The sequence below is a fragment of the Mustela nigripes genome, chromosome 7 (assembly GCF_022355385.1).
Source record: "Mustela nigripes isolate SB6536 chromosome 7, MUSNIG.SB6536, whole genome shotgun sequence".
NCBI classification, from domain to species: Eukaryota; Metazoa; Chordata; class Mammalia; order Carnivora; family Mustelidae; genus Mustela; species Mustela nigripes.
Genome location: NC_081563.1, coordinates 7,563,624 through 7,582,137, shown reverse-complemented (window position 1 = coordinate 7,582,137; position 18,514 = coordinate 7,563,624). Strand labels below are relative to the sequence as shown.

Genomic DNA, 18,514 nt, shown 5'->3' with positions numbered 1-18,514 from the left:
ACGCATTTGAAATGGTTGCATGAGAATACTCAGCATTTTTTTCTGACAAAAATTCACAGAACAGATGATGATGGTTAAGTCCAAAAGAGCAAATAACATCCGTTTATACTAATTTATTTATTATAACCTTACTAGATTCTACTTCAGGTTGTACTGAACTAGTGTTTTCTCAATTTCTTTGGAAATATTTTTGTCTGTAGTTCATCTATACAGACTGCATTAATTTTATCATGCTTTTTTAAAAAATGGTACATACACAAAGAAATACATAAAACAAGCACAAAAAGATTTATCTCAAAGCAAACACCTATCTATTCACAACCGAGCTCAAAAAATAAACATTGCTAGCCTCCAGAAGCTCTCTTGTGTTCTTTCCCAATCACTACCTCCCTGTGTTCCTCCCAAAATAACCACTCCTCTGACTTCATTAGTCATCAGTTTCTTGCTTTTCTTTCTAGTGTACCACCTAAACAATCACTCAGGAACTATAGTTTCCCTATTTATTGAACTTTATATAAGTGATACCACTGAATAGCTTTTCTTTTGTATCTAGCTTTTTTGTTCAGTATTATGTTGACATGAGTTATCTACATTGCTACAGTTTATTAGTTTTATTGCTGTTTTATTCCATTGTATGTATATACCACAATTTGTTGGTGTTATTTCAAAATTTTGTAACAAGTAGTGTAAATGTTTTTTGTTCTGTTGGGTTTATTCCTAGGTATAGCATTTTTGAGTACCTATAATCAGTCTCAGTGGGTGATAACAACTTGTTTTCCAGTGTGGTTACAGAAGTCTAGTTTATAAGTTTCCTTTGTCCTTGCTAGCACTTGGTATTATCAGTTTTAAAATTTTTGGTCATTTTTGGTCATTTTTGTGCATGCAAGGTGTGTCTCACAGTGGTTTAAATTCATCTTTCTCTAATGAGATTTCATACCTTTTCATCTTTGAGTATCTTCTTTTGTGAAATGCCTGCTTAATACTTCTTCATTTTCCCATTAGGTTGTCTCTTCTTTTAAAAGAATTGATTTGTAGGAATTCTTTTTATTTATTTTGAATATGAGTTCTTGGTTTTATTCTGTGTTTTCCCTGTTTGTGGAAACCTTTTCTGTTTGCATTGCTTGCTTCTGGGTGTGAGTTGGGGCATGTTGGGTGGAATGTACAAATAACTTTTCTTCTGAATTTGTGGTTCCCATGCCTCTGGGGAGTCAGTAGCAGCCCTCACTTGGTGTGATTTCTCTGGTCCCAGTGCCACTGTTCTAGTCTGGGAGCCACTTGCTGCTTATGAGCAAGATGATAGGGAATAAGAGAGAGAAGGCCCTGTTCTAACTGTGGCTACCCAAAGCTCACTCCTTTCCAGTGGTATGAGTAACCCTCTTCTTACATCTATAGAATGTGGTATCTTTTAGGTTTTTCTGAGCTGCGCCTACCTCCTTAGCTTTCTTTTTTGTGAATTATGTACAGTAGCTTGTTTTGTTTTCAGAAAGTTGTTTTTTAAAATTATGAATTCTTTTGTCATTCTTTTCATCTTTTATGTCCCTTATTCAGTTTCTCTTTTAAAATATCTTTGTTTAACTAAATTCTTGTATTCTCTAAGAGGGAAAATTATTCATTTAGCTATGTTTTTCAGCATAAAGAAGTTAACTATATAAAAAGTTTTGTCTGATACCTGTTTTTCCATTAGGAATATCCAAATCTAAAAATCAAAGCTTTCATCAAATTCAACTCTTCTGGTTGGAAAATAATTTGTCTTTTTCAATAGTAATAAATTTGGGGGGTTTGTTCCATTTATGCTTTTTGATTTTTGTTTTTGTTTTCTTAAATTTTTTTTTTCCTTTCTCGTTTTGTTTTACAGCTCTTTTGTGCTTTTCAAGATGATAAGTATCTGTACATGGTAATGGAGTACATGCCTGGTGGAGATCTTGTAAACCTTATGAGTAACTATGATGTACCTGAAAAATGGGCCAAATTTTATACTGCTGAAGTTGTTCTTGCTCTGGATGCCATACACTCCATGGGCTTAATTCACAGAGATGTAAAGCCTGACAACATGCTCTTGGATAAACATGGACATCTTAAGTTGGCAGATTTTGGCACATGTATGAAGATGGATGAAGTAAGTAATAAGCAAGTAAAAAAAATGCTAGTTTTTAAAAAACAAAAATGAAAGAAGCTTCAAATCTTTATAGTTTTAAACAAATATAAATTTAGTTTTGCTATGTAATGACTTAAAATAAAACTGTTTTTTTAACTGATCATCTAGCTACAGAGTGCTTTATTATTTATTTATATAGTACAAGATTTGGTAAATACAAGAGAAATAAGAATACAGAAAACCTGGGTATCACCCCATAGAATGGTGACAAGCATTTGCTATCATTTAAAACTAGTTCATGTGCAAAATGATTCAGGTGAAGAATAGAACACAAATATAAATTAAGGTACATGGGTATTATTTCCATCACCATTATTATTTCTCTATTTTTCCTTAAAAAGGAAAAAAAAAAACCCAAGAAGTTTACGTTACTGTCTCCTACCAACCCTGTCTGCATCAACCATGTGAAATACATTTAGGAACATCATGTGTTGTGTACTTTACCTGTAGAACAATTCACATTATAATTAATAGGTTCAGTAGTTTTAACCTCATATTAATTATGATATTGATTTATTTATTTATGTTGCAAAATTTGTATCTCTTCTCTTTTTCTCTGTAAGTATACTATATATATAATTCCTTGCAGTAGTTCCTAATGGGGAGGAATCATGGTTTGTTTGTTTGTATTTGTATTTCTTTGTTGGATCTAAGGGGTGACCTACTTATATCAGACTTCTTAAATGTTAGTGCATGTTGACAGCAAACTAGATATTATCTTTTGTATGGTTTTTATAACCTTCCAGTATGCTTATATAGCTAATCATATTTCTTAACAAAAATATCTTATCAAGATGTTTATTTTTAATTAAGCTGATTTTCTTTTCTCTTAACCTCTTATGCCATCTTTGTGACATTCACTTTTATAGATCATACTGTCTTCATCAGCATTCTTCTAAGTTCAGCTCAAATTTTACCTCATTTACAGAGTTCTTCCTGATAATCCTAATCTGACTGATCACTTTTCTAATGTTCTTATTTAGAATTTGTGCTGTATTTCGTAGACCCTTTTCATATATCTAGGTTTGTCTGCCCTGTCTACTCAACATTCCTTTCTTCTTTGGTCTTCTTCATTGATTATGTAGTCACTGTGTCCGCGTTTCGTATACATTAATTTTTAGTAGATGGAGCATTTGTCCCCAAAGCTCCCTCTTGTGGTGTTTATCATAATACAGTATAAAATGGTTAATATTAAAAGTTATCTTTAATGAAAATAAAGTATAATTTTCTAATAGAATGCTAAATTTTTGTATGTCTGTTTTACATAATGAGTGGTGTTTTTGTACTGTGCTTCCATGGTTGTATTCTAATTTTAATTAAACCAAAAACTTTTGGGAGGATGTGGAGAAATAAGTCATACCACATGTTTTTAGGGTAGGTAATGATGGTTAAGGAAGAAAGGGTATAGAGTGTGGGGAACAGGGCAGAATATGGTTTTTATAGAATAATTTTACAAGCATGTAAGTAAATACTAAATTAAGTGACTTAAATATCTTACATTGTCTCTTTATAAGGCAAAATAAAATGTGACTTATGTAATTTTATTTACTATTTCTTAATTCAGGTACATTTAGCTGAGCTAATTATACTCCTTGACTCATCGCTTATAGTCATTAGGAGTCAACAGAAAAGCTTCATCTGGTTTTTATTTTATGATGTCTTCCCCCGTTCCGTTTCAGTTTTATTCTCTTTGTCCCTAATAAACAGCCACTGTCATGTGTTTACTATAAGCTCTTGCAGACTATTAATATAGTGTACATATGTATAAATAATATAATGGTATGGATGTCTTTTTTTTTAACTTTTTTCACTTAATCTTGTTTTATATCTATTCTGATACCTGTAAATTAGCTCAGTCCTTCTTAATTTTCCATGTTATCTGTCTATTTGATTGTACTTATTCCCCTTTGTGTTGGATTCCTAGGCCACATCAGCTATGTTGAGCATAAACATTGATGTTGAGCACCTTCAGACATGTCCCATTTGTATTCTGACAAGGGTTTCCTCTGAATATACACTTAGAAGAAGTGGGACTGCTGACTCAGAGGATACATAAATAAAGTATTACCTGACTGCCAGAATGGCTGTAAATGTTATAACCTCTTGCTAGTAGTGCATTTGAGTTCGTGTCTCTCTGTGTTATTACTCTGCCTTCCTATTACTCGTCTAAATCTTATCAATTCCGTTGGTGTAAGGTGGTAGGTTTTAAAAATGGTATTTATTTTATAATTAATGATGTCAAACTTTTCTTCATGCAGTTGTGAGTCATTTTATCTCATGAATTACTTGTGTATCTTTTATCCTTTTTAAAATCAACTTCTTGTTGATGTTCCAGATTTCCTTATATAATCTCAATAGTGATTGTACAGATATTGCTCATATCATCTTCCAGTCAGCTATGCATTTGTTTCTGTTTGAATAGGAGTTCTTAATTTTGATGTAGTGAAATATATATCCTTTAAATACTGAAGTTTTAAAATGTTGTTTGTTTTACCCCAGAACTCCATTCCTCAACTAACACTAATGATGAGAACAGCTATATATGTTGAAGAACAAAGGAGTTTTTTTATTAAAATCTATAGTACATAGAATTTATAATTTTGTTATGTTAGCTGTTAATGTAAATGGTGCTACTGCAAGTTTTAGGTTCATCACTTTATTGGCCTCTGTTTGATTATCATTATAGTCTCAAAGCTATTAGAAATGATCCTAGTTTCGTTCTCATTCATCTGCACGTCTATGGAAGGGATTGGCAAACTGGAGTTCAAGGCCAGATTTGACCTGTGGCTTGGTTTTGTACAGCTCCTGTACTAAAAATGGTTTGTACATTTTTAAAAAGATGTTAAAAAAAAAAAAAGATATGAGGTAGAGATCCTATGTGCCTACAAATCCTAAAATAGTTATTAAGTATTAGTAAAATATTTATTGGCCTTGGGATGCCTGGGTGGCTCAGTTGGTTAAGCAGCTGCCTTCGGCTCAGGTCATGATCCCAGCGTCCTGGGATCGAGTCCCATATCGGGCTCCTTGCTCCGCAGGGAGCCTGCTTCTCTGTCTAACTCTGCCTTCCACTCTGTCTGCCTGTGCTCGCTCTCGCTCGCTCTCTCTGACAAATGAATAAAATCTTTAAAAAAAAAAAATATTTATTGGCCTTTTATAGAAAACTTTGTCAGCCCTTTATCTACAATATAGACAGAGATCCTCAGATTATTTTTTAGCTCTCCTGGCGATGGATAAATGCAAAAATAAAACACAAACTAAATATTATAACCACAAAGACTAAAAGAATTGGTTACTATTGCAGTTAAGAGTACTGGAAAGTTCTCTCAATAAAAGTTCTCTCAATAAAAGTCAGAAAGTTTTCTCAATAAAAGTGTGGGCTTGGGGCGCCTGGGTGGCTCAGTGGGTTAAGCAGCTGCCTTCGGCTCGGGTCATGATCTCAGGGTCCTGGGATCGAGTCCCGCATCGGGCTCTCTGCTTCAGCAGGGAGCCTGCTTCCCTCTCTCTCTGCCTGCCTCTCCATCTACTTGTGATTTCTCTCTGTCAAATAAATAAATAAAATCTTAAAAAAAAAAAAAAAGTGTGGGCTTACACAGTTTCCTGGATACTATGACTCTTTATCTCTCTGGAAAAAAAACATATAGATGTGAGTGAATGTCACAGTGTAGTATATTTACATCTAGATGTGTCTCAGTAGATAGCCAAGAAGTACTGCTATTTATTTATTTTTAAAAGATTTTATTTTATTTATTTGACAGAGAGAGACACAGCGAGAGAGGGAACACAAGCAGGGAGAGGGAGAAGGGGGCTTCTTTCTGAGCAGGGAGCCCCATGTGGGGCTTGATCTCAGGACCCTGGGATCATGACCTGAGCTGAAGGCAGATACTTAACGGACTGAGCCAGCCAGGTGCCCCGTAGTGCTGCTATTTAAAATTGCTTACTTAGTTAGGTAAATGGAGTTCTCTCTTTGCTTGATATTGGGCATTTTATAGCTACCTTTACCACCTTTTAAGGCACATTTTGTGTCAGTGTTTTAGGTTACCTGAAAATAATATAAAATTATATCCCTTAATATTCTAGTGTGTGCTATTTGATTATATTGAGGCTGTACTTCTTTAAAGATTTTTTCTTTAATTTATTTGACAGAGAGATCACTAGTAGGCAGAGAGGCAGGCAGAGAGAGAGGGGAAGGCAGCCCTCCCCACTGAGCAGAGAGCCCGATGTGGAGCTCAATCCCATGACCCTGAGATCATGACCTGAGCTGAAGGCAGTACTTCTTTAAAAGCTAATTGGTAAATTGTTAATGTTCTTAACCCTTCTGCAAGTGACAACAGTTTTTAAAATGAAGGTGTTTCTACTCATATTTCTGAAAAAACCCTATTTTCTGCAAAATTATATTTAGAAAAGAATAGGTTTATGGGGACAGTAGGGACAGACTGTTCAAAAGCTATGCAGCTTTGTAACCAGAGCCCTAATAATTGGTATCCCTAGGAGATAACTAGAATAACAGGCAGCCTTTTGTGTGTTGGGCACTGTATAATGCAAATGGACATGGGCTTCTAAACCAGTTGGGCTGTTTTTTAAATAGAACAAAGAAGAAGCAGGACTTTGCACTAGCCGAGAATTTTAAAAGGTAAGGGATATGCCTGTTTGAAAAAGGAGTCCCTGCTGCAAGTACTCATTTTTTTTAAGTTATTTAACAGTTCATTTATTTAACAAGTATTTATTGAGCATCTACTATATGCCAGCCAGTTTTTTTTTCATTTTATTTTATGTTATTTCTTTTCAGTGTTCCAAAAATTCATTGTTTATGCACCATTTTTAATCATTAAAATGGACTGAGTTGGCTCCTGCCTGTGTAGTAGTCAAGCCGAGGCTCTTAATGCTTTTCTGATAATTAAGAATTCCATTTACAATTTTTTCCACTTTCACAGGAACCACTTAGAATAGTCTCCTTGGCCAACCTCAAGATTTATGACTGACCAGTTTTGTGTTTTCTGTAAACTTCCACTTATGATATTATAATATCTAATATAAATTCCAGATATATTTTAGCAAATAAGCATTTAATCTTACCCATTTAAATTACTCATGAGGAAGCTTTTGAAAATGCGTACCTGTTTATGTTGCTCTCTTGCTTAAAACCCTTCTGTAGATTCCTATCTACTGAGTCAAGTTCAAACTCCTTAGCTTGTCTGTATGAAGCTTCTTCATGGTGTGATCCCTTCCACATTTCACCCTCATTCTCTATCATTTGACCTTTTGTGCCTTATAGTTCACTGGTCTTAAATTACCTGTTGTTGTTTCAGTGCCATAAAATCAATGATTTCATGATTCCTGGCCTTCAAATACGATGTTGGATACAGTTTACTTGGTAGATTCCTACTCATACCTTGAAACTCAGTCCACAGTTTGCTTATCTTGGCTCCTATGTCCTTGGCCATGCCCCCCTTATGGAGCATTTCTCTTATTTCTTGGCACTGTAAGTCGTTGAAGACTTGTGTTTTCTCTGTTGTAGCTATGGAATGAGCCACTTTTCCAGGAAGCTCAGATCTCTTTTATTCAAGAATGGTATTTAGAAATCAGTATTTGGGCACTAGATATGCTTATTGCTCCTCGAGTGCCATTATTTCTAGGCCTTGTCACCAGACACATGTATACTGAATATACTGTATGTGCGAATCTGTATGTACACACATGTTCATATTTAATTCTGTATTTATCTCTCTGTATATCTAGGCTACTAAAATCATGAGTTCACACTGATACTGATTCTTTTCCTACACCACAGGGCTTATTGTAATCTTCTTCCCTTTTTTTTTTCCTCCCCCCCCCCCTTCCCTTTTCTCTGAGAAACCTGGCTCTTTTGGGGCACCTGGGTGGCTCAGTTGGTTAAGGGTCTGCGTTTGGCTCAGGTCTTGATCCCAGGGTCCTAGGATGGAGGTCTGTATCAGGTTCCCTGCTCAGCAGGGAGTCTGCTTCTCCCTCTCCCCCTGCCTCTGACCCTGCTTGTGTGTTCTCTCTGTCAGATAAATAAATAAAATAAAATAAAATAAAAAAATAAAGAAAACTGGCTGTCATTGCCTACAGTTTATTTACTTATTCAACTCTAGAAGACAAACATAAAATTATTTCAGAATTAATTACTAATTACCCTATGACAGATTTACTAATTAGAATATGTTATTTTTGTGCAGTTCCTTTGTGTTTAGCCTTATAGTATCTGTTACAGATACTGTTTTCTGAATACTTATGTTTGTGCTCACTTCGGCAGCACATATACAGAGTTACTTAGGTTAGTTTTTTTCATCACTGCCCCATTTGGTGTGGTTATGTTATTAATTTATAAAACAGGTTCAGTTTTTACTGTTTGTATTCCATTTGGAGTATCCCCCCCCCCCCCCACGCACACATCCTAGTTGATTTTAATTGCTTATTCATAGTCTTTGTGATGTGTGAAACATTCCTCTGGCTTTCTGAGTTGAACCTGTACAAACTGTATGCTTAGAGAAGGATCTTACCGTCCTTACTCCTACTGCCCCGTTCGCATACTCCCACTGATCGCCACCCTTTTCCCACCCACACCCACCATTGGTAAACCAGGTTTTAGTTTCTGGTTTATCATTTCTGTATTTCTTTCCGTTTTTAAATTAATTATTTTTATTAACATATAATATGTTATTTGCCCGGGGGTACAGGTGTGTGAATCGTCAGGCTTACACATTTCACAGCACTCACCATAGCACCTACCCTCCCCATTGTCCATCACCCCACTGTATTTCTTTAGGATAGGAGAAGAGACTTGTCATACATGTGGATTCTGTTTCATGTAATTTGAGAACTTCTCCATGAGACAGTTTTTTTTAAAATATTTTATTTATTTATTTGATAGATAGAGATAGAGGTAGAGATCACAAGTAGAGAAGAAGGCAGAGTGAGAGAGAGGAGGAAACAGGTTCCCTGCTGAGCAGAGAGCCCTATGCGGGGCTCGATCCCACGTCCTGGATCTTGACCCGAGCTGAAGGCAGAGGCCTCACCCACTGAGCCACCCAGGTGCCCCTCCATGAGACAGTTTTAAAATGTCTTTTACAAATGTTTATTTAAAAAAATCTTAACCTCCAGTACGCTAGTCAAAAATTGTGATTGGAGTATTTATTTTCCCAAAAGCAGAGTGCTGTTTACGTAGTTTCCCTACTAAAAATTCTTTAGTCTAAGATTTTATTTATTTATTTGGAGGGAAACAACATGAGCAGGGGGAGGGGCAGAGAGAGAGAATCCCAAGCAGACCCCATACTGAGTGTGGAACCCACACAGGGCTTGAACTCCTGAACCGGAGACCATGACCTGAGCCAAAATCAAGAGTAAGTGGCTTAACCAGCTGAGCCACCCAGGCGCCCCTTCACTCTTTTCCTGAATATGCTTTATAAAAAGTCATTCTAGTTCCTTTATTTTTCTCTTGTTTCTTTCTAAGCTGTCATACCTCTCTCTCTGGTAAAGCCTAACATGTCCCATCCTTTACAGCCTAACTTTATGCCGGTTTTTTTTTTTTTTTTTTTATCTTACCCTTTCCTCTCTTTCCTCTAAACCTTTGAATGCTAAATGATTTTTTCTCCAATGGCATTTTTTGGTGTGTGTGTCCAGTTAGGTTTTAGTTCTTGAGTCTTACATTTTTTAAAGTCTAGTTTTGGTAGATATATTTGAAAGGAGTTTTATTTACCCAAACAAGTATCTTAATGTTTCCTCTAACAGAAGTATAGGACAGTCCAACCCTGCCTCTTAAAGTTAGGCACTATTGTTTTTCATCTTTTATTCTGAGTACATCCATAGAAATTATTGCCCTCCTAATTTGCTCAATTATTTTCAGGACTTTTATTAATTTATATTCAAACTAAAATGACTTCTATTCTCTATTTGCTATATACGCAGGGAAGTAAAATCATTGCATTATTGTTGCTAATTTGAAGAATGAAAAGATTGTTTTCAAAATTAATTTCCCATGATTAACATATATTTTTATTGCACTTAAATACATTTACATAAGTCATATTTACAAAATACATGGAACTTCCTTTTCCCAAGGTGTTCATAACACTTAGTATTTCGGGAATTTATATTAGCTTCCTTATGAGGAATGTGAATGACATACTCTTTCCTGGGGAGGTAAGGGAAATGGAGGGCATTTAAATTAGTCTATAAACTTCGCAAGTTTGCACAGAGCTGGAGGTGAACGAATAGTATTTAGCATTATAGTATTAGAGTGATTTCATTTTACAGCACACACACACACACACATGCTATAAGATGTACATGGATGCATATATTTACAATGGTTCTTGTCAAAAAGACATCAGGGATTGTCATATTACTCATTAAAACTAAATACAGATAACAGTTTTTTATCATTTTGCCAAATATCTTGATGCCACAATTCCATATTTCTAAATACACAGCTTGGTGGTATATAGCTTTCAAGCTGTTAAGATCTTTTAATTTAAACATTTTATCTATTTCCACCATTTTTTCTTAATATGATAAGAACTGTGTCTTTATCCAGCTCCAAACTAGGCTCTTTGTAATCTTAATTACCGGAGTTTCTTTTGAAAACACCAAAGTTTCCTTTCTCTCTAATTCTTTTCCCCAGGTCACTGCCTTAAGATCACGTTGTTTTGTACTTCCCTTGTAACTACTTAGTAGTGTAAGAAAGAGAAACAAAAGATGTTGATTTGTTTGGGATTCCCTTAGAGTTTACCACTTTTTCCTTCTTCCATTGATGAAGCCTCCTGTATTTTAGAGTGGAAAAGTCATTCTTGATTTCCTGTAATCTGGACACTTTTAGGCATTTCGTAATACATTTATCTCCTATCCTCCCAAAGCTGTATCAGCAATGAAGTTCTGTTGGTAGCAACTTGTAGTCACTACATAAATATAGTAATAAATGGCATAGTTGTATTTATGTGTGTATGTTTTTACATGCAGCTGTTTTTCTCTCTCTTTACCAGACAGGCATGGTGCATTGTGATACAGCAGTTGGAACACCTGATTATATTTCACCTGAGGTTCTCAAATCACAAGGGGGTGATGGTTACTATGGGCGAGAATGTGATTGGTGGTCTGTGGGTGTTTTCCTTTTTGAGATGCTGGTGGGTGAGTAGATATTTTGTCTTTTTTTCAAAACCCATCTCATAACACTAGTTTTAAGTCAAGAATTTGGGAATATAAGGACATTGTGTCCTGTGGAAGAAGTAGGATTTTTAAAAACTTTGAATTAGTTGTATCAGATATGACAGATTACTAATTGGAAAGTTAAAACCAAATTGTACTGGCACAATGATTTAGTGAAAAGTAAAAGGATTCGAAAGTATGTTGCTAGGAAATAATTCTTCAGTGGCCTTTTTTGTATGAAGAAAATGTTAGAAGAAGAAGCAAGTTTATAGCTCTAGTGGGCTGCTAGTCTAAGATTTTCTTGATTAATATTTGTTGTAAATATTTTAAGTATAAGGCTGTTAATATTTGTTCCAATTTTGTTTATATAGTTATGTAATTGATTTTTGTCAACTATGTTTGTTACTTGTATTTACATATGGTTTTAATTCTAGTAAAATAAATTATAAATAGTTATTGACTGATTATCGATAAAATATTTTATAATATTTCATTCTCAGAAATCTCAGGCAAATTTAATAATTTCTTTCACTTTGACCAAATCAAAATTTGGAAGGCGCAGGTATTTCAAAATTTTTATTTATATCGTAGATTTCATTCTTAAGATTCCCTATTCCTAAGTACTGGGGTCACAAAAATATCTTCCAGCTAAGGAAGCCAATAACTGAATCATCTGGCTTGAGGATATAGCTAAATCTATTTTCTGGGGCTAATCTATCTTAAGGCTAATAACATTATATGAAACAACTTTAAAGTTGAAAATTTATCTTTAGAAATTGGAGAATTTATTTTCTAGAGGATAACCCTAAAAAAAAGTGGTAGTAGAAAATTTGTATGATTTTTATGATTATTGCTTTAAAAAATCAGAACATTTTGGCAAGTCTCAAATTTAAATAATATTTAATCATGGAATGTTTTTGTGGTGTAAATTGCCTTCTCTTGATGACCATTTTGTGTATATAGTATTGCTCTTGCTGTGCTTTAAACTCATGTCATAGTATGACCTATGTTTTGGGGGGCTTTTTTTTTTTTTTTTTTTTGTAGTGCATCTCTTTACATGCAGGATATGTTCCCAGGTAGCTGTTCATTCTCCCCACCTCTGACCCAATCTGATGATGCATTAGGTGTTCTTGTAATCTTTTTAAAGTAGAATTATTCTATCATTTGCCTAGATTCTCCTAGGGATTTAGAAAGTAATTTGGAGAAAGTCACATAGCTCCTTTGAAGGGACCATTTAAATACCTGCTACTGTTTTCAACTCTTGAGTTGAATTTAATGACTTTGAATGGCACTGATTTTCAATATTCTGAGCTTACTCTGGTGCTTGCCTAGGTTGGTTAGCATGGGACTTCATTTAAGGAACTCTACTGTAATTTAAAATGGCGCTAGAAAAATCTTGAATTCAAAGCACCCCTTTGCCCTCTTTGAAAACAAACAAAAATTACCTGAATACCCCTTTTGAAATTTTGGATTGTCTGATTTGGGGAAGTCTGGTTTCTGCTAAGGTGACTTACAGATGAGTCATACTGGCAGGGCCTTTAATTCTTGGGGCTTTAGATGAGTACTGGCCAAAATGGCGCCTTCAATTTTTTCTGTCTTTACACTCCAGTGCCTTTTTAGCATAGCCATTAGTCTGTAGGAACACTGCATTGGGAGACCATTTCTGCCATTATGAATTCTAGCTATGTGTCATCTTAGGCAAATCTCATATGAAGTAATAGGATTGGTCTGACTCTGTCCAGTTTATCATGGTGAAAATGGTTTATGTTTGCACATTCCAGTGTGGTAAGCCTGGGCCACACTGAGCTCTTAAAATGTGGTTAGTGTGACTAGGGAACTGAAATTTTTATTTTATTTCATTTTAATTAATTAAACTTTAAATTTTAATTCAACTTTAAATTTAACTTAAATGTTGGCAGTGGCTACTCTATTGTATAGCATAGCTCTAGAGCATAATCTCAAGAAGGACTGATCCAGCTCAAGCATTAGAAGATTCTCATCTATCTGGCCCTACTAAATAATCTTCTCCATTGTAAAAACAATAAAAAATTCTATAGTTAGCATTGATTTTATTTTGCTTTTAAGAGTTGCTGGTACATTGGTGTGATTAAAATTTAAATACATCCTTGGTATGTGCTGGTGTGTTTCAACTGAGGCTCCTCACCCATAGGTCACTTGTTGTATCATGCATGTGACAAATTTAAACTTAACGTGTTTAAATAATAGATGAAAAGTGTTTAATTTTCATTCTCTGTTAGTTACACTCAGTGTCTTTTTTCTTGGAATTTTAGGGGATACTCCGTTTTATGCAGATTCACTTGTAGGAACATACAGCAAAATTATGGATCATAAAAACTCACTATGTTTCCCTGAAGATGCAGAAATTTCTAAACATGCGAAGAATCTCATTTGTGCCTTCTTAACAGATAGGTAATGTACATTGAATTTCTTTGTAGAGTGCCCTTAGCTCCCCCCGCCCTTTTTAAAGATTTTTTATTTATATGAAAGAGCACAGTGTGCAAGAGAGAGAACACAAGTTGGGGGAGGGGCGGGGAACAAAGGGAGAAGGAGAAACAGTGACATGGGGCTTGATCCCAGGACCTTGGGATCATGACCTGAGCAGAAGGCAGATGCTTAACTGAGCCACCAAGGCTCCCTGAGAACCCTTAACTTTTAAATTTGTAAAAATGAAAGCATAAACATTTATTTACATATAAAGTCTTTTGTTCTCTTTATCCAAATTGCTTGGGTTAGCCTTTTCCTACTGCTGGGCCTGGTGTTGAGTTGCTCTTGTCATTATGTGTGTGCAACCCCACTGTAATCAAACTCTAACCTTACCTTCATGTCTAAAAAGAAAAAACAGAACTTAGTAAGGCATTTGAGAGGAGTAAAGCTTGTATTATTCACATTTTATCCTTTGAAGTGATAAGCCCATCTGACTCCTATTGTACGACTCTTGAGAGAACAGTGTTTGGTGCAGATACGTACTTGACAGGTTATAATCTCAAAAACTGTTTGTATTTGACTTGGGAGTGCCTCCTTCCCAGCCTTTTTATTTGCATTTGAATATACTCTGGAAATTCTATATTTCTTAAAACAAAATAGGTGAACAATGCTATGAAACCTGCTTCAAGAAGAGAAGATAGAAAACTCTTGGGAGTTTCTTCCTTGGCCTTTTTATTCAGTTCTTTTAGATTTGTGATAAGAGTCAGCCTGTCAAAGGACCAGCTTATATTGGGTGTGTATGCACCACAGTCCAAACTTTATTCACCAGCATTGTGATCTTAGGGAAATAATTTTACTTTTGGGGGAAATTTTACTTATCAATGAACAGTGGGATCAGATCAGATTGATAACTCAGGGCATTTCTAGCTCGAAAAGTGTTCTGATTTCTCAGCAAAAACCATATTGTTTGTTAGCCAGTTGCTGTTACAAGCAGTACCACAGTGACTAAAACAAGCATTTATATTTTGCGTACATTCTGTAGGATAAAGTTTTAAAGATAGAATTCTGGGATACACACTTTAAAATTGAGTTGGTTTTACAAAATTGACCCCCGGAGTAGTCACAGCAGGGTATATTTCCATTGATGATAGTTACTTTGCTCATTCTCATCAAACTGTATATCATGAATTTTTTTTCATCTGAAGCAAGAAAAGTTATTGCTATTTTTTCTTATTAGAGAGGTTAACCATTTTAATATGTTTATCATTTATAAGATTTGTTAATTATCTGGTTAACAGACAATCCATGCCGATATACTTAGAACAAATCCTGTGTGTTTGATTTGGGACTAGATGGGATGTTGAGGATGACCATAATTTGTGCTGAAAGGTGAATATAAAACAGGACACAGCACATGTTAATGAAAGATTTGCCTTAGCAGTTTATTGGGGGGTGGTGGTGCAGTCCAAGGAATGATTATAGGTAGAGAAAAGATATTTGGAAAAGAATTTAATGCCATCATTGTGGCTAGCGTACTTCCCTCTAGAGTTTACAGGTTTTTCTGTTTATATTAAACGTGACTCCAGGGCATATAAAAAAACTGATGTTTTTTATGTCCATAAAATCTGCATTGAAAACTCAGGGGTTCAAAGAATTAAATTGTTAATATTGTTATTTTTGTATTCAGAATGATTATTTTAATGTAAGTGTATAATTATTTTAATATACAATTTATCAGACTGAAGATTGATAGTTTCTAACAATATGTGAGCTCTTTATTAGAAGAGATTTTCATTTTTTAAAATTTTGATTTGATTTTTACTTTTTAAAAGGTTTTAAAAAATTTATTTATTAGAACATATGAGTGGACATGAGGAAGGGCAGAGGCAGAGGGAGAGAATCTGGAGCAGACTCTGTGCTACATTTTTATTGGAGAGGCTTTGAATAACTTTTCTTTGTTTGAAGTTAAACTTCTGTCCATTTTACATCCTGGAGTTGGTCATGAAGTTTTGGCATACATAGATGAATATTTTTATTTGAAAGTCTCATGCGTACTTTTCTTTGATACAAACTACAGATGGAAATACATTTCCCTTTCCATGGCATTTACTCTACTTTATCACCCTTTTAATCTAGAGAGATCATATGTTGTAAAATGGACAATACTTGTTTTGGAAAACCATTTAAGCTGAAACTTTTAATAAAGATATCTCAAAGTCATTTGTGATCCTTATTTTGGTCCTAGGCAAGATAAGAATTAATGTTTTTGGTAATCTTTTTGTAATATAATCTTTAACTGCATTGTTTAGGGAAGTACGACTTGGGAGAAATGGAGTAGAAGAAATCAAACAGCATCCTTTCTTTAAGAATGACCAATGGAATTGGGATAACATAAGAGAGAGTAAGTCAATAAATTTAAATATTTCCATTCCATCACATTTTAAATCTCAGTAATTGATCCCTCTTTTGAATTAGTAATCATGTTTGTTACACTTAATGCTAACTGATTTTTAATTCAGAGGTTTTATTTCAAGTTTGTTCTCTTGCAGTATTTATAACTAAATGTTCCTCAGTATCTTAAACTAATATGTATTCATTATCAATATTTCTTAATACTTTTATAATAAACAGATTTCTTACTTTGTAAGTTTTTTATGGATCTCAATAATTTTCAGAATGGGGGACTATCCCTTAATTTGAATTTAATTTCTTTGAATTAATAAGTAATTATGTAGACCATACTTTGATGAATACTGGAGTAAGCATAGTAATTCATTTTAACTTCATGTATATTTGACATTAATTCATTTTAAGAGTAAAAATATTTTAAAGAATGTGAAAGGCCAAAGGCTAAAGAATGTTTGTGCAAATTATTGCTGCTTACAATTTTAATACCTAGAATAATATCATATTGCTCTCCTTGTTTGATTTATCTATATTCAAACCTGCTCCAATGTAGTAATAAAATACTTAATAAAATTTTAGTTTTTGAAATCATAGAATGTAAAACATGTTACCAAATTTTCTATAGTAAATCATGATGTTATTGATTAATTATATATTATTGATGTATAATGTGTTGGTATTAATATATATTAAATCTGGGTGGTTAATATATATATTGATTATGAAGAAAATAATCCATTTCTTTTCTTTGAACAGCCGCAGCTCCTGTAGTACCTGAACTCAGCAGTGACATAGACAGCAGCAATTTTGATGACATTGAAGATGATAAAGGAGATGTAGAAACCTTCCCAATTCCTAAAGCTTTTGTGGGAAACCAGCTGCCTTTTATAGGATTTACCTACTATAGAGAAAATTTGTATGTGATTTGTTAGATTTTTATTCCTTTCAGGATTTAGCTGTAAAGAGTTACCTTACTATAATACTCTGGATTACAGAAGATAAAGTGTTCATTTGTTTTAAACTTTTGAGTGTTTTAAAAAAGGACTATTGAAAGTTATTTTTCATTTAGTTCCATTATTCCTGAATGTTATTCATTTACAAATGTATGCAAAGCACTCTTCTATATTCTTTGGGGTAATAGAGAGTAAGACTAAATATGTTTGAAGGAGCTTACCATCTAATAAGGTTGGTAATAAGGGATATAAGAGAATAATATAGTCATAATAAAGGATAGAAATATGATATTTGCCTTAAGAAAGGTACCAAAATATCTAAGATGGTTCAGGAGAAAAATAAAAGTCACATCTCTGGGGTGGGATATGGAGTCAGGTAAGACCTCAGGGAAGGAGGGGGGTGTTTGTAAAGCTAAGAAAAAGTTTTGAGTGGCCAAGATGTGGGAAGGTTAGGTGAGAGTCATGGGGAGATGAACAATGGGAGCAAAAGTGTGGCTTGTTGGCACACATTGGGAGCATAGTAGTGTGGTCTAGTGGGGCCCAAACACAAGGTGCATATTACTGTATTACGATCATTTGGAGGACCTAATGAGACTTTAGGTTTCTTGGCTGTAATCCCTTCATGTAGCACAGAGTCTGGCACAAAGCCAATAAATACTGGTTGGCTGTGGTGAATATTGGGTATAAAGATTAAAAACTATATTGGAGTTGAAGTTCAAAGGAAGAATAAAGCAGCAGATGACTGTTGTGTGCTATACTGAGGGACTTTCAACTTTGACAGGCAGTGAGGAGTGAGGCATTAGAGACATTTGAGAAACATGTTTGAGAAACTTTTGGTACTTCCATGTATGTGATGGTAGGGGTGACCAAGCATTTTGGTTTGCCCAGAACTGAGGGGCTTCCTAGGATATGGCAAGGGACTTTGATGCTGAAACTCAGAAAATCCCCAGCAAACCAGGATGAGTTGGCCATCCTGCTAACGATAGTATTCTAAACACTCTTGTAATGCTCACTAAAATGAGGATATGAGTGCCTTGATAAACCCAAACATATTTATAGGCAATGAGGGAGGACTCAGAGAGATTGACAATTAAATAAAAGTGAGGATTTATGTATTAAGACCTGGGAATCAAGAGATGTTATCTTTGAGAAGGAGGAGAGATGTCTTACTAGATTTCTTGATAAAATAGTTACAGGAACTCAAAATGAGATGAAGAGAGGCAATGCATAGCCCATCTAGTGACTGCAGTCTTAACAGTATTAAAGTCTAGAACATCCAATGGCGTGGGGGGGGGAGGCAAAAATATGTGCAACATTTTAAATTATTGAGAATGATAAATAGCTAGAGGGGAAAACATTGCTTCATTTAAATTATGTTGAAGTGGTCAGAAAAAAA

General features: G+C 34.6%; 1 protein-coding gene across 1 annotated transcript in view; it reads left to right on the top strand.

Annotated features, from left to right (window-relative positions):
• Positions 1-18,514, top strand: part of ROCK2 (Rho associated coiled-coil containing protein kinase 2) — a 141,702-nt gene that overhangs the window by 86,264 nt on the left and 36,924 nt on the right. The window contains exons 5-9 of the mRNA XM_059405159.1: positions 1,856-2,116; positions 11,152-11,296; positions 13,606-13,744; positions 16,069-16,160; positions 16,922-17,081. Coding sequence (XP_059261142.1) covers positions 1,856-2,116; positions 11,152-11,296; positions 13,606-13,744; positions 16,069-16,160; positions 16,922-17,081 — 797 coding nt within the window. The remainder of the gene's footprint in view (positions 1-1,855; positions 2,117-11,151; positions 11,297-13,605; positions 13,745-16,068; positions 16,161-16,921; positions 17,082-18,514) is intronic.